Raw genomic sequence first — 16,376 nt, 5'->3', positions numbered from 1 at the left:
ACTTTTCATTCCCACAGGAGTGGATCAAAATGGGGATACTGCCTGAGGTTTCAAGCGTCAAAAGCCAAACTGACTCACTCACCTTGCTGGAAGGAGTTGGGAAAAGAATAATGGGTTTGCAGAAAGGGATCAGAAACACCTTTACAAGTGGGTAAATCAGATAACAATTTTCCCAGTTCAAGGTTAGCTCTGAGACAGGAAGAGTGCAAGTGGGATAAAAGTAGCTTTGGGTAGTTCCCAAAGAAATTCCTAACTATTAAAGAAAAAAAGAATGGCGCCATCGGTTGAATCAAGGTTGAAGCAGGGAGGGACCTTGCTTTGTCCCAAAATGAAGTGGAGTTAGAAGTCAGTGGCAGAACCAGGGAGTTCCAGGCCAAATGAGAAAACCCAGCAAACCTCAGCACCATGTCACTCTGGGGCTAAGAGGGTGGCATTTAGCTCAACAAGTGTACTTAATCCTCAACATTAAGCTAAAGCCAACTCAGTGTAGCTCAAGAGTTTCCTTCCATACTAAGATATTTTGAGTTTTCTCCATCCCACAAAAACTCTTCTCCCCTCCCAGTTTCTCTTACTGCAATCTCTCTGTATAGACCCAACCCTTTCCAGTCTTCACCTGGTTATCATCTCGGTCCATACTGGCATCATCTCTCTTAAGAATGAATCTCTGTTGAAATTCTGTATTCTTCTCATCCTTTATATGTTCTGAGAATCTCTGTTCAGGGCTGGGATTGGGAGAGAAATGTGGAAGGAAGGGAAGAAAGACTCTTCTGTTAGGAAGCAGACCTTCTATACAGTTCTCTTAAATTCCACAACTCCCACCCAGGAAATTTCTGAAGTCAGGCATTGCAAAAGTCATGTGAAAGTTTTAACCAAATCCTCAAGGACTGTTCTTTATACATCTATAACTTACCTTCTTCCACAGTTACTCCTATCCTATCACTAAAGGTGAAGAGAGCCAGAGGCCAGTCTTCACAAAATGCCAATGCCCCTAGAATCCATCTCCAAGGCTTCAAAAAGAGTAGAACTTGACAATATAACCTACCCACTCCCTCCACTGCTCCCTCTCCAGAAAGAGAAATCCTGCATCTTCCTCTCCCACCCTAGAGCTATCCTAGGGAAGTCTTCCCAATCTGTGGTTTCCTCCCTTACATTCTTGTGTTACTGGTTTTGTTGATGATGACAGCTTTTCCAGTTTGATCTACATTGTGGTCCATCCCAAAATAGGCAGCTACCCGGTGTAATAGCATCCGGTGATATGAGGTCATCTGAGGGAACTTCTTGAACTGGTTGCTGCAGGGAAACCCAGGGGGGAAAAGTGAAATAAGAACAAATAATAGCCCATTGTAATTATTCTTACAAGTGTTGAAAGTGGAGAAATTCCTATGAGACATTATTATAAGGAAGATAGATATTTACTCAATGGTAACCAAACAAGTTCTCTTAGCTTTATCTACAGTACTGTGTAGATCCCTCTGAGCCACTATCTTCATTAAGACTGCTCCTTAGACAAAGAGCCCTAGGTCTCAACCACCTGGATGATATTCTACAAATAAAAAAGGGAGAAACTTAAGAATAGTGAAATATGGGACAAAGGGCTAGCTGTTGAAAAGATATAAATATTTTTCAACTCAAGTCTAAGTGATAATTTAAAAACTTGATTTAGTTTCCACACATATACATTTTGATTCATTGTGATTATGTCTTCCCAACTCCTCCTGGTTCCTAGTGAGTTATTACTTCAAAATTCAGACTTTAAGGGAACGATAAAAGAGGGATATCCTTAAATTTTACCTAAATTTCTTTCCAGTACTCCCTCCCACCTCTAAGGTGTATTTCATTCAAGTAACTTACTTGTTGTCATTAATAAAGTCCAGAATCTCCTGTTCTAATTTTAGCAGCATCATTCTGTCCCTGTTTAAAAAAGATTAAAACAAAACAAAACAAAAGGCAGCCCTCCATAGACACTGACACAAGGATTGAAAACACAACCTGCTCACTATAGAAGCTTAAGGGAGGGATAAATCCAAACTCCAAGAGTGGATCAAAAATGTAAAGGCTGCCAACCTCACTACCCTGTCTTATGTTACTTTAAAAAAACAATCAAGCCTCCTAATCATGTCCTCTGTTTCCCTTATCAGAAACCTAATTCTGTTGGCAGTCATAGTCATACAAACACATACTTTATACTTATACTAATCGTAATTCTACACTCCATCTGGTTATTTATAGAATTTGTAAACAAGTATGATTTAGCTTTGTTACAAATCAGTTCTTTTCTCTTCTGTACTTTTTAACTGTATTCTTAAGCCTTGATATTTCTTTGAGTCCATTCTTCCACAGAATTTTTCTCAACTCTTCTGAAAGCAGAAATCTCAATATAAGGGTATTCTGAATCCCTCCACAGAATATAAAACTACTTTGGAGAGAAATGGTGGTGGGGGTGTAGGGGAAATGGGCATCCCAGATTCTAACAATAATAGAAAAATTCTGAGAAGCTACTTGGCTTCTCGGGTATTCTGCTGATTCAGGCCCCTTTCCCCGTTCCATCAAATCATGTTATTACCTTGGGTTCTTTTTCAGTGTATTTACAAGAAATTCATGTAGGTCTATTCCAGTGGAGTCCGTATATTCTTGGCTGGAGTCTAGAACACCACAATGAAATAAATTTGAAATAAATGAAACTGCTTTGTATGATATTTAACCCCAAGCAGAAGCCTACAATCTGATCAGGAGACATAAGAGGAAAAGTAGAATCAAACTTCAGGAGTTTTAGCTTAAAATGAGAGTAACCTTGATTTACCAGCCTCTCAAAATTTCCCATGGTAATGACAGAAGGTGGAATCTGGGTCACAGTGTTATATTCATATTACACTGAATAGTCACCTTGCCATTAGTATTTACCAAAAGACCAGACCAAAACAAAGGTTTTATTCTAGTTAAAATAAATTCTAGGTAAGGTCTGATGGGGCTGAATTTTCCAGAACCTCAGCAAATATATTCAAATGGTGATTATTTTTATATGTTTATATTTGCTTATAAAATTTTAATACTACGATTGCTTTTCCCTCTTAATTATCATTAAAAAAATTTGTTTTTGGCTATGTCACATGGCTTGTGGGATCTTAATTCCTTGACCAGGGATCGAACCTGGGCCCACGGCAGTGAAAGAGTTGAGTCTTAATGACTGGACTGCCAGGGAATTCCCTCCATTTCTGTGGGCCATGTCTTTTTGCTACCAGCCCAAGAGTTTAAAACTAAAGAGTGCTAAATAATTACATGCAAATTTGATTATTCAAAAAAAATCACTCTGAGCATCTCCAAACTAAACTATAAATGGTATTGAATCTGCTACCAGTGATAATCCATCACCATTTATTCCAAAAGCAAGAATAAAATCAGAATTGACTACAATGTCCTCCTGCTATTGGTAGCCCAATGTTAACAGAGTAGCTCTCTGTCAGCCCTTAAGGCAGAGCTGGATAAAGCAGCAAAGAAAGTAACCTAGTTAGGTACCTCCCCAAACAATGATGAAGTCAGCAGGACACTGTACACTGTTGGGCCAATAAGGCTAGTGGGAAGATGGAAGGAAAGGGCACTGCAGAACCAGGCCCTAGGACAGATGAGCAGAGGGAAAAGTCTTCACCTCTAGACAGCATCCTCCTTGGGACCTTTTCTTTGTTTTTGTCCTTGTCTTCCTTTTCAGAGACATCCTTTGTGGACTTTTCTTCCTCCTTGTCAGAGGGGCAGCTGATGTGCAATTGAATTATATCCTTGGACAAGGGGAAAGAGAAATATAATCAAAAGGGAAAACAATTAACTCTCCTGCAGCTCCTTTAAAATCTAAAAGAAGGCAAATCTTAGGGTGACAGCATTGTATTACAAAAGAGAATATTTTAATTAAATTGTTTTAGTTTTTGTTCTACCAATAAGCTAGAGGCTAAGTCCTTTCTGCCAATAATCACAGCCTACTCTTTGGAGAGCTCAAGTTATGCTGGCTGTTTCTGGCATAAGAATTAGAATGGAAATGGTTCTAACCACCAGAGGGAAAGCTGTGGTTGGGAAAACATGATCCAGCCCTGGAATCTCCTTGTCTGCATCATCCTGGGTGGTCCAGGTGTGAAGACCTACACTTCATGCTCTCATTCATGCCACTTTACTGCAACAACTTGTTTTGAAGCTTTTTCTACCCCAATTTCCAAGCCTAATGTTGATGCCATGGTTGTGACATGACTGTTCAGCAAACAACCGCCAAACTCAAAAGCTATACTTACTCATAAAGGACCTACCTGGGTTTCTAGTGGCCCGTCAACAAATGGAGCAGAGGATTCCTCACACACTGCAAGGCTGCGCACCAATTTCAGCTTGGAATTAGACTGAAAAAAAAAAAAAATATACACACACACACACACACACACACACATATATATATATATATATATATATATATACATATTCCCTTGGGGAACATTTGGAAATCTTTCCACTGAATAAAGGGCATCCTCCTTGGTTCTGTTAGTTGCTGCTTCCATTAAAGAGGGTTTTTTTTTTCCTTCTTCAAACAGGTCCTTCTCATCCATTCCTGATCCACTTGAAAGATAATTCTCTTGCTTACAGCAGTAGATATATAACAACAAAACAACTACTTTTGGCTAGATGATAGGCAAGCCACTTTGTTTAGCTCTCCTCTCTCTCTAGCTCAGTGCTCCAATATTAGACTCGGAAGTTAACTGAGAATACACAGCAGCAAAGCTTAGTAGAAAGACTAGATTTAAGAGCCAGAAGTCCTAGCTTCAACTTCTGTTTCAAACGATGAGATATGAGACCCTCAGCAAACTACTTGACCTTTCTGGGTCCTCTTTTTTTTCTCACAATGAAAATGGGTTAGAAATGCCTAAGTTCTTGTGAGAATTATATAAAATATGTAAACACAAATAGTGTTTAGCATACAGTAGACAACAAATGCTAAATGACTCTAAACCTGAGGTGGCAATGTAATGGGGAAAAGTGTCTAAGAAAAAAGTAAAGAGAAAGAAAACTTTCTAACACTTGGGGTTCAGTGTAATAAAGAACTAATCCACTTGGTTTATTTATGCTACCTGGAGAATCCCCCAAAAATCTGAAATTCACTTTATAATTATAATCACTGCTCTTCCAGGGATCTCCAAAGTCAAAAATTATAGTGACTCATTACAAATCTACCTATAAACATTTATTGAGAGTTCTTATAATAAAATAAAAGTTTACAGTAAACACAAAAGCACAAAACGCAGTATGTGTGTTTCAGGTTGTATAGTACAGTGAAAAGAATTTCCAATCCTGAAGAACTGACTTTAAGCCTAGTTTTGCCACTTACTAATAAATGTCCTTTGTCAATCTCACTCAAACTCTATTAAGGCCAAGTTTTCTCCTCTGTAAAACGGAGACAATAACAATAGAAACTTTTTAAACTTTTCTGTCTTATTTCAAAAAGTTTGGAGAAAGTGAAATAGCAGATAATACTCTCTGGTTTGCTTTTTCCCCCCTTTATGAGGTGCCATGCGGCATACAGGATCCTAGTTCCCTGACCAGGTATCGAAGCTTTACCTCCTGCATTGGAAGTGTAGAGAATTAGCCACTGGATGCCAGGGAAATCGTGAACACCCTTTTTACCGTCAAGTCCATTACTTGTGGATTAGGCCATGGAAGGCAGTCCACAGAACCAATTTATCATACATCACAGTCTTCTTCAAACCCAAGCTACATACTGGCTGGGACACTCCCAAATTCTACCATTATTTTTCTAGGGGAAAAGGGTGGATACCCTTAATTACTAGTTCTGTTGACAATTCTTCCAAATGCAGGACAAGTTTAATATTTTACTGTTCCCTAATTAAAATTAAAAAGCTATCACACCACTAACACCTATAGTCTTCCCTGATAATACTGCTTCAAATAATCTGTGATGTGCTCATTTTATCATACAATGATTAAAAACAAAATCCTCCTCCCTGAACCAACCTAAAAGGTGAACCAAACCAAAACAAAACAAAGCCTCTATTTTTAGGACGTCCAAAAATGTTCAACCATTTTACTAAGGAGGGAGGATTTATCTTACAGAAAATTCTCATGGCAAAAATCCCCAAAACTGTTGGGGGAAAAATAAGAGAGCCAGAGATGAGCAGAGAAACTAACACTACAACAGAACCAGTATCAATCTGCTCAGGCTTTGTTTGTGGGAGGCTTTGGCTGGGTATCCTTTCAGGTAACTGAAATAGACTAAAGATAACAGAGAAAAATAAAGCCAGACGTTCCAACAGGACATATGTATATGTGCAATGCATGTTTGTGATTGTGTGTGTGTGTGCATGTTCACAATTAGGGTACAAAGTATAGGCAAAAAACTTTACATATATGTAACCTAAATACACTAGATATTAGTGTTAAGTCCATTTGTACAATGCACTACTAATAACACTAGAAGTTATAGAGGAAGGGCTCTCACCTTGGCTCTTTTCCTGGCATGACCATGGTTGGATGTCCGCCTCTGTTAGAAGGGGATTAGAAAATATTAAAGGTAGAGGAAATAAACACTTAAAAGCAATACAAATTTACAGAGAAAAAGCACTAACTTTAAAACCACTGTAACAGCCAAACTATGATGAGACCCTGTTGTCGTGGTTGTCCCCCAAGCGACAACTCTAGCAACTGTGACATGGAGGGGACCACAGGCCACCTGCAGACAAATCACTCACCATGAAGATAAAAAACAGAAAGAGACTGACTGGTTGGCCTAGTTCATAGATTGATAAAAATTACTTTTGAATAAACCAGGGAATCCTCTCCTGATTAGGATGGTTCCAGAAATATTACTACCATAGCATGACGAGTGTTTCTTCCCCAAACTTTGCTAACAGAAGCCTATTTAGCCTATAATGGATGTGAAATATGGCCCCTAAGCATCACTTAAAATACTGTCTTTGGAGGACAACACACTGAGAGTTCTAACTTCAGATACTCGAAAAACCTGTTCCTGAGGCTGCAGAAATGGAATGAAGGCTCTTCTTGGCAACTGCCTACTTCCTGGAATATGAGAATTCTCCCAGTGCTAAGCTCCTGGTTGTTGGCTCTTATAGCCTGTTTGGGTCAGGGATATAAGATGGGGGCAGGATAAAAAGAAAGGAGCATGGAAGATGTGGACAAGACCTCCAGAGCAAAGGGAGGTAAGAAGAGTGAGTAAGGAGCAGGATAGAAGCTGAGGAAGATGAATAAGGGCCTGAGGTGGGATGAAGGGAAAAATGACTAATTAATTTATGAGGTTTCTGAATAGCTGAGAAGTCAAAATGGGGACTCTGGAGAAGAGGTTGGGCAGGGTTATGCATGGAGAAGGCAATGGCAACCCATTCCAGTACTCTCGCCTGGAAAATCCCATGGACGGAGGAGCCTTGTAGTCCATGGGGTTCATAAGAGTCGGACACTACTGAAGCGACTTAGCAGCAGCAGCAGTAGCAGGGTTATGCATGATACTTAGGGCTTTTAAGATGTTTGGAATGGAACTGTCACTGGGGTGTGGAGAAAACTGAGGCTGGTGGGTAGAGGAGGGGAAACAAGACAGAGGCAGAGTACCAGCATGGTTCCGGGTAGGTGAGGATTTCTCTTTGCTTTGTCCTCTTCACTAGTTATCAAATAACACTGCTACAATGCAAAATGGAGAACTGGAAAGGTGGGTGGAAAGAGTAAGAAATGACGGTGAGTCTGGTCAGTGGCAAGATCTGTTACAGTAAGAGAATAGTCCAGGGATATGAGGCAGGATTTGTCACTATTTTTTCAAATAAGTAAGAACATACACATGGCACAAAACAGAACAGTAAGTCTCCTTTTACATGTGTTCCCCAGCTACCTGGATCCCTCCTAAAGGATCAACTAGTATTGAATTTCTTGTAATCTTTCCAGAGATCTTTTATGCATCTATAAGTTTATTGTACTTGTGTACACACACTTTAAAAAAAAAAAAAGGAGATTGTACACACTGTCCTAAACCTTACTTTTAAACTTTTCTTCAAGGATATACCTCCACAGAAGAGATACTGTTTTTCTTAGTGGCTACATGGTATTCCTTTGTGTGGCCATACACAAACTGGACCATTTAGGATGTTTCTCATGTTTGTTAGTATAAACAATGCTTCAATGACTATATCATTGAGTATACCTGCAAATACTGTACAGTCCATTTAAAATTTTTATAAAGTATTGCTAAATTGCCCTTCAGAGAACTTATACCAATTTCAGTCAGTTCAGTTGCTCAGTCGTATCCAACTCTTTGCAACACCATGGACTGCAGCATGCCAGGCTTCCCTGTCCATCACCAACTCCTGGAGCTTGCTCAAACTCATGTCTATCACGTTGGTGATGCCGTACAACCAACTCATCCCCTGTTGTCCCCTTCTCTTTCTGCCTTCAATCTTTCCCAGCATCAGGGTCTTTTCAAATGAGTCAGTTCTTTGCACCAGGTGGCCAAAGTATTGGAGTTTCAGCTTCAATATCAGTCCTTCCAATGAATATTCAGGACTGATTTCCTTTAGGATGGACTGGCTGGATCTCCTTGCAGTCCAAGGGACTCTCAAGAGTCTTCTCCAACACCACAGTTCAAAAGCATCAATTCTTCAGCTCAGTTTTCTTTATAGCCCAACTCTCACATCCATATATGACTACTGGAAAAACCATAGCTTTGACTAGACAGACCTTTGTTGGCAAAGTAATGTCTCTGCTTTGTAATATGCTGTCTAGGCTGGTCACAGCTTTTCTTCCAAGGAACAAGTGTCTTTTAACTTCATGGCTGCAGTCACCAAATGCAATGATTTTGGAGCTTAAGAAGATAAAGTCTGTCACTGTTTCCATTGTTTCTCCATCTATTTGCCATGAAGTGATGGGACCGGATGCCATGATCTTAGTTTTCTGAATGCTGAGTTTTAAGCCAGCTTTTTCACTCTCCTCTTTCACCTTCATCAAGAGGCTCTTTAGTTCCTCTTTACTTTCTGCCATAAGGGTGGTATCATCTGCATATCTAAGGTTATTGATATTTATCCCAGTAATCTTGATTGCAGCTTGTGCTTCATCCAGCCTGTCATTTCTCATGATGTACTCTGCATATAAGTTAAATAAGCAGGGTGACAATATACAGCCTTGACATACTCCTTTCCCAATTTGGAACCAGTCTGTTCCATGTCTGGTTCTAACTGTTGCTTCTCGACTGCATACAGATTTCTTAGGAGGCACGTCAGGTGGTCTGGTATTCCCATCTCTTCAAGAATTTTCCAGTTTATTGTGATCCACACGGTCAAAGGCTTTAGCATAATCAATAAAGCAGAAGTAGATGTTTTTCTGGAACTCTCTTGCTTTTTCAATGATCCAGAGGATGTTGGCAATTTATCTCTGGTTCCTCTGCCTTTTCTAAATCCAGCTTGAACATCTGGAAGTTCATGGTTCACGTACTGTTGAAACCTGGCTTGGAGGATTTTGAGCATTACTTTGCTGGCTTGTGAGATGAGTGTAACCGTGTGGTAGTTTGAACATTCTTTGGCATTGCCTTTCTTTGTGACTGGAATGAAAACTGACCTTTTCCAGTCCTGTGGCCACTGCTGAGTTTTCCAGATTTGCTGGCATACTGAGTGCAGCACTTTAACAGCCTCATCTTTTAGGATTTGAAATAGTTCAACTGGAATTCCATCACCTTCACTAGCTTTGTTTGTAGTGATGCTTCCTAAAGCCCACTTGACTTCACATTCCAGGATGTCTGGGTCTAGGTGAGTGATCACACCATTGTGGTTATTTGGGTCATGAAGATCTTTTCTGTATAGTTCTTCTGTGTATTCTTCCACCTCTTCTTAATATCTTCTGTTTCTGTAAGATCCATACCATTTCTGTCCTTTATTGTGCCCATCTTTGCATGAAATGTTCCCTTGGTATCTCTAACTTTATAAATACCAATTTATATCTCTACAAAAATGTATAAATCTGTGAATTTCTCAGAATGCATAATTTTCATTTAATAGTCAAACACATACTGAAGGCCTAGTATGTATCAGACCCCATGCTAACTACTGGAGGATACAAAGATAAAAGACAGAAGCCTTGTCAAAAAGGAACTCATAATTCTGCTGAAGAAGACAGACAAATGGACAATTACAATATAGGATATTAAGTGCATTACAGAGGTACTTATGAAGTGCTATAGGAGTGCAAGTATCTAACTAAGACCTAGGAATTCATAAATTCATATGTTCATAAATAATGAGTGCCTACAAGGAACTGTGTTGGGCCTTAGAGATACAATGATGAGACTAAACTGACCTGGCAAAGGCCAGGGAAAGAACACCAAGGAAGGCATTCTAGTTAGAGAAAGCATGTATAAAAGCATGCTTTCTCCAAACTTTTCAGCTCCAATTTATAACAGGGACCAGGGAATCCGTTAGGCTGAAGCATAGAATGTCAGAGGTGGATGGATAGCAGGCAAGGGGCTAGGTCACAATATGCCATGCTGACAAATTTGGGACTTAGCCTAGGGCATGAAGAGACACAGAAAGGTTGAAGAGAATTAACACAATCAGATCGTTATTTCATAGCCATCTTTCTAAAGCAGTATGGTAGATGAATCAGAGGGGATTACAAGTATAAAGGCAGAAAGCCTAGCTCAGTTCTTTAAAGGACCCACCTAAGAGTTCAGTATTTGTTATGTCAGGGCTTGCCCATTCTAAACTGAATCTCAGAACCTGTCTTACATAGCACTGTTTTCATGCCAAAGATGTTCTGAATTCCAATTGCTGATTCCAAGAATATGTCTCACAGCACAAGTAATGAAAGTACCCTTTCCTCAAACTTTTCAGCTCCAATTCATAATATTCTAGAACAATATTTGGAACTATCCAGTTCTAATTCATAACAGGTACTCTCAGCATCAGTAAGATTCTTGGGGAGACTTAAGACTTTAGAGGAAGGTAAGAGAAAGAGCAAAATTTTTAGTGTTACTGAAGAGGAATACTGGTAGAGGGGAGAAGGCTTCTGAAGGGTGGCCAAGGGTGGCCAAGAATGAAGACTTTGTAGAAGGAGCAGGAGCTCCAGGAAATGGCAGCAGCAACTCAACCTGCACTAGCAGCCACGAAAGGAGTCTGAGGGGAGGCAGGTTCCCTTCCCAGCCTCCCACACAACCTATCCAGACATATAGGTGAAGACATTCTTAAACCAAGTAAGTATCCATAAGGCATATAAAACCTATAGTCATCCTTTCTTTTCTGCCTGTCTTCAAGAAGAACACACAACAGGAGTTCAGAACACCACTTAAAATAGTCTCCTGAGAACAGAGTAACTTGAACTCAAAAGTTCATTTAATTATTATCGTCCATGTAACATGACAGCACATAATTAAATATTCAGCACTTATCTGTCCTGAGGATTTAAAATTCATTATTGGTATCAGTGGAAGCTAAAAGTAGAGCTGCAACAGCGGCAGACTGTCTCCCCAAACCCTGGAAGGATGGGTGGGGAATGACAACTCACATGCAAAAGATAATGGAAAGAAAAGCAGCCATGACACAGATCTGGCAAACTGTAAGAGGAAAAACAGTAGAAAAAGCAGGCAGCTAGAGAACAAAATATTTCAGAGTTGTCTGATTTTAATTTAATTTATCCCTTCGTGTTGTTGCTGTCTTAAAGACAAGGCCTAGGTGAACTGGTTGTCCAGAAAAATCATGTTTCAAGTTTCCAGACCCTCAAAAATGTTATTGCTACTGTTGTTTAAACTAACTGCAGTTAACAGTCTACCTCCTAGGCATATAATAAAGACCAGTCTCACCCCTGGGCAAGGAAAGGATTTATGCTATTTCAGCTTGGGTAACAAAGGAAACTAGTTGTAACCACAAGGAAGAGAACTGAAACAGGTAAGCTAGAGAAGGCTCAGAGGCCGGGCTGGCTGGGTACCAAAAAGGAGCCCTGGAAGAAGCTCGGCTGGCAATCTACTGCCATCATATCTGCACTGCAGTATGAATTTGGATGGAAAACAACATGGCAACCAAAGAATAAAATTCTTCTCACGCACATTTACCAAGTGGCAAGTTCAGAGACTATTTCTGATCCAGAAAATACTGACTGCTTTAACACAACCAGAATATGAATTTAACACTGTATAAAGCCAGGCAGTTGTCATTTTAAGAGTTTATTATAAGCCATATTATGACATTAAATATCACTATATAGTTTATTTTTTGATCATTAAAAAAATATCAAAATGTAGCAAGAACCAGTGTTACTCAGGTCCTAACAGATTAGGGATTTCATTCTGTTTTCTTTGAACTTCATTGTGGACTCTGACAAAAAGTGGAAGAGATATTTCTTGAGAGCTGAAGCTCGGCTTTTAGGGAGATTCCAATGTCTGTGTAAGTGACTGGCTTCCTATAGGTCTCCAATACCACCCATAAGGACACTTCTGTTTTGCTGAGAAGAATGCACACAGGATGCGCTTCTAATCCTTACCTGTGTCTCCTGACGCAAACTGGTATCTTCACTCTCTTTCTCAATTTCTTCTTTGCTTGGCGTCTTAGATATAAACTTGTTTTTGTTTACAGATTCTTCCACCAGCTTTTTTTCCGATTCTTTCATTATTTCCAGGGTCTCTTGAGTAGTGTTGCTGTTAGACATCTTCTTCAATAGAATACAGTAGCCTCTATGGACTCCTAAAAAAACATGAAATGCATTAAACAGGAGTTGTGCATCTATAGTTAATACACACAAGATTAGTATTTCACACGAAGCCTACAATAGCCTTCCTATAACCCAGTATAGGGTTCTTTGATAAATGTTGCCCCTAGAAAAAAAATTTCATTTTTTTTTTAACTTTAGGGTGTGGTGTGTTTTTTTTTTTAACTTTAGGGTATAGCTCAGTCGTATCCAACTCTTTGTGACCCCGTAGACTGACTATAGCACCTGCCAGGCTCCTCTGTCCATGGGATTCTTCAGGCAAGAATAATGGAGTGGGTAGCCATTCCCTTCTCTAGGGGATCTTCCCAACCCAGGGATCAAATGCAGGTCTCCTGAGGTAAAACTGACATAAATTTCATATATTTAAAATGTACTAGGAGAAGGAAATGGCAACCCACTCCGGCATTCTTGCCTGGAGAATCCCATGGACAGAGGAGCCTGGCAGGCTATAGCCCATGGGGTCATAAGAGTCAGATTTAGCAACTAAACCATCACCACAGGAATTCTCTGGCAGTCCAGTGATTAGGACTCCACATTTTCACTGCTGAGGGCCCAGGTTCAATCCCTGGTGGGGAATTAAGATCCTGCAAGCCACGTGGTACAGCCAAAAGAAATGTACAATTTGATGAATTATGAAACATGCATACATTTGTGAAACATCATCCCAATCAAAACAGTGGGCATATTATAAAAGCTTCCTCCTGCTCCTTTATAAGCCCATCCTCCCCTCTCCATATTCCCAGCCAACCACTGTCACTACAGTTCTGTCTCCATTTTCTAGAATTTTACATCATACACTATATGGATTCTTTTACTCAGCATAATTGTTTTGAGATTCACCAGGATTCAGTTCTAAAGCAATGCAGTATAAAGTCCCCTTGGCATTTTATTTTCCTTCCCTTGTTCCCTCCAGAAATTTGCTCACATTTTCAGCTTGAGCACTTCACAGAGTTAACTCACCAGACTCTCCTCAGAACGGAGGAAAATATAAAGCTCTATTCAATACTGGAGAAGACCACTCTTCTTTCCCAAGGGAGAAACCCTACAGCTACCACAAACCACAACACTGTTAACAACTTCAAGTGTTTCCTCCATCAAAAAAGCAGCAAAATCAGACAATGTTTACAGAATCTTAAATTCTTTCTTTTATCTTAAGCAAACTGAAAAGGTAAGAAGAGTTTGTAGTCATCTGCTCTTCAGAAAGACCGGGTCTCTCCCTGGAGGAAGGGAGAATCTTTGCTTTGCTATTCACTATTTGAGTTCAGTCACTTTACTGGGTCCCAAAAACACAGAGATTTATACTGCAGGGGTTGCTAGCTCTTGTCACTTGCTATAGCTACAAGAAACCCTGTAATAAGGTCAACATAGTAATCTCAGCACATATTCAGAAACAGAAGCTGATGCTCTATACAAAGATTCATGTTCTCAACAACTGTTGAAGTCAAATATACTTAGCTCCAACAATGGTTTATAATAGAGGCTTCTCCTTACATGGATTACTGACTGTACTTGAATCCTAAATAATTCTTTCCCCTCTTTAAAAAGATAAGACTGGAAACCCTCTCAGATGTCGTGTCTCTTGGCATGTGACCCTAGAAACTAAGCTAAACAAACAGAAGTGCTTCAAGAAAATTGTCATGCCAGACATTTTTTCCTCCTTCAAATCAGTTTCAAGGATAAAACCCAGAAGGTTCTTAAGAAGCACGTGTAACCTCAACCTGGCATAAATTAGTCTGCAAGATTATTGCTTTGTTCACCTTTTGGTAGCTCCTGAGCAGCTGCCTGGAGACTTAGTTTAAAAGGCCAAAGTCACTCATACAATCAGTCATACAGTTGAATTTAAAGATGAGAAACACTGGAAGATACTGACTACACAAGGAAAATGGCTGATATTTTATTTTTTAATTGATTCAGTGTCTGGAGATTTCTATAAAAAGACTTCCCTGGTGGTGCAGCGGTTAAGAATCCACCTTCCAATGCAGAGGATGTGAGTTTGATCCCTGGTCAGAGAGCAAAAACCCCACATGCCATGGGGCAACTAAGTCCGTGTGCCAAAACAACTGAGCCCATGTACTCTGAAGACCATGTGCCACAACTCCAGAGAAGCCTGAGCACTGCAACAGAAGCTGCCACGTGCCACAACGAGGACATAATGCAGCCAAATAATTTCTCTTTAAAGTTATAACCTACAGAGCTTATGGTCATTGGCTGCACATGGGAACTGCATACACACATATACTTGTCTTTTCTCTCCATGGATAAATAAAGCCTCAATTCTCTTCAGTCTGAAGGATAGTAAAACTTAGTACATCCCTTCTCTGTATCTCTTAGCTAGGAAACATCAATAAAGATGAGAACTGGAAAAGTTCTTAGATGCAACCTTATGCGATCATCCCCATCCTCCCCAAAGAAGAGTTCTTTTTGTGTGAGTTCCTGAGAGGAACTTTCTTTCTTCTAGAAAACTCCCAGGACAGGATCAACTCACCATTTTATAGCCTTAACTTGTGACTCAGCTGGTAAAGAATCCGCCTACAATGTGGGAGACCTGGGTTCCATCCATGGATTGGGAAGACCCCCTGGAGAAGGGAAAAGCTATCCATTCCAGTATTCTGGCCTTGAGAATTCCATGGACTGTATAGTCCATGGGGTCACAAAGAGTCGGACACGACTGAGCGACTTTCACTTTCACTGTTGTATAGTTTCTCCCTATAGAAAGCTATGAACTGTTTCAATCCTGACCCTAAATCTGCCTTCAGAGTCAAACAAAATTAAGTTTACTACTTTTACCACATGACAAATCTTTAATATTTTTCTTTTTCAGGCTTAAATAACCTTAAACAGATTACTCTGTCAGAAAGAAAAGTTAGAGGTGGGGAGTGGGGAAAACTGGATGAAAGTGGTCAAAAGGTACACACCCCTAGTGAAAAGATACGTAAGTACTGGAGATGTAATGACTATAGAGATGACAACAGTTAACTGCATGGTATATTTTGAAAGCTGCTAAAAGAGTAGCTCCTAAAAGTTCTCATCAAAAGAAAAAAAAAATTTTGGCCTGGAATTGTATTTAATTGAATTGAAAAAATTCACTCAACATAAATTAAGCACTTTGAAGTGAATTCAGTGGATTTAATATATTCACAATGTTGTGTAACCACCACCTCTGTCTAGTTGCAAAACATTTTCATCAACCTAGAAGGAAACCCAGAGAAGGCAATGGCACCCCACTCCAGTACTCTTGCCTGGAAAATCTCATGGGCAGAGGAGCCTGGTAGGCTGTAGTCCATGGGGTCACTAAGAGTCGGACACGACTGAGTGACTTCACTTTCACTTTCATGCATTGGAGAAGGAAATGGCAACCCACTCCAGTGTTCTTGCCTGGAGAATCCCAGGGATGGGGGAGCCTGGTAGGCTTCCGTCTACGGGGTCGCAGAGTCGGACACGACTGAAGCGACTTAGCAGCAGCAGCAGCAGCAGCAGCAGCAGCAGAAGGAAACCATCTATGAGGAAATGGATGTTAACTAAACTTATTGTGGTAATCATTTCATAGTATATGTATGTGAAATTATTAAGCAGTATACTTAAACTATGGTTTTCCAGTGGTCATATTTGGATGTGAGAGTTGGACTGTGAACAAAGCTGAGCACCGAAGA

General features: G+C 39.9%; 1 protein-coding gene across 50 annotated transcripts in view; it reads right to left on the bottom strand.

The window, feature by feature from the left end:
• R3HDM2 (R3H domain containing 2) overlaps nucleotides 1-16,376 on the bottom strand; it is a 163,050-nt gene that overhangs the window by 32,736 nt on the left and 113,938 nt on the right. For 23 of the 50 annotated variants that reach the window (XM_086400396.1, XM_086400398.1, XM_086400397.1 and 20 more), the window contains 8 exons: nucleotides 12,502-12,701; nucleotides 6,482-6,523; nucleotides 4,287-4,373; nucleotides 3,644-3,770; nucleotides 2,564-2,642; nucleotides 1,852-1,911; nucleotides 1,150-1,290; nucleotides 614-722 (listed from right to left, as the gene is read on the bottom strand). In XM_086400396.1, the coding sequence (XP_086256522.1) occupies nucleotides 614-722; nucleotides 1,150-1,290; nucleotides 1,852-1,911; nucleotides 2,564-2,642; nucleotides 3,644-3,770; nucleotides 4,287-4,373; nucleotides 6,482-6,523; nucleotides 12,502-12,666 (810 nt within the window). In that variant the 5' untranslated portion in view covers nucleotides 12,667-12,701. Of the gene's footprint in view, nucleotides 1-613; nucleotides 723-1,149; nucleotides 1,291-1,851; nucleotides 1,912-2,563; nucleotides 2,643-3,643; nucleotides 3,771-4,286; nucleotides 4,374-6,481; nucleotides 6,524-12,501; nucleotides 12,702-16,101; nucleotides 16,224-16,376 lie in introns of all 50 variants that reach the window. The other 27 variants (XR_015163879.1, XR_015163880.1, XM_086400382.1 and 24 more) reach the window with 3 other exon arrangements.

The sequence above is a fragment of the Bos grunniens genome, chromosome 5 (assembly GCF_055505025.1).
Source record: "Bos grunniens cultivar Pamir isolate PY7600 chromosome 5, Bosgru_T2T1.0, whole genome shotgun sequence".
Taxonomy (NCBI): domain Eukaryota; kingdom Metazoa; phylum Chordata; class Mammalia; order Artiodactyla; family Bovidae; genus Bos; species Bos grunniens.
This window is presented reverse-complemented; position numbering and strand designations above follow the sequence as displayed.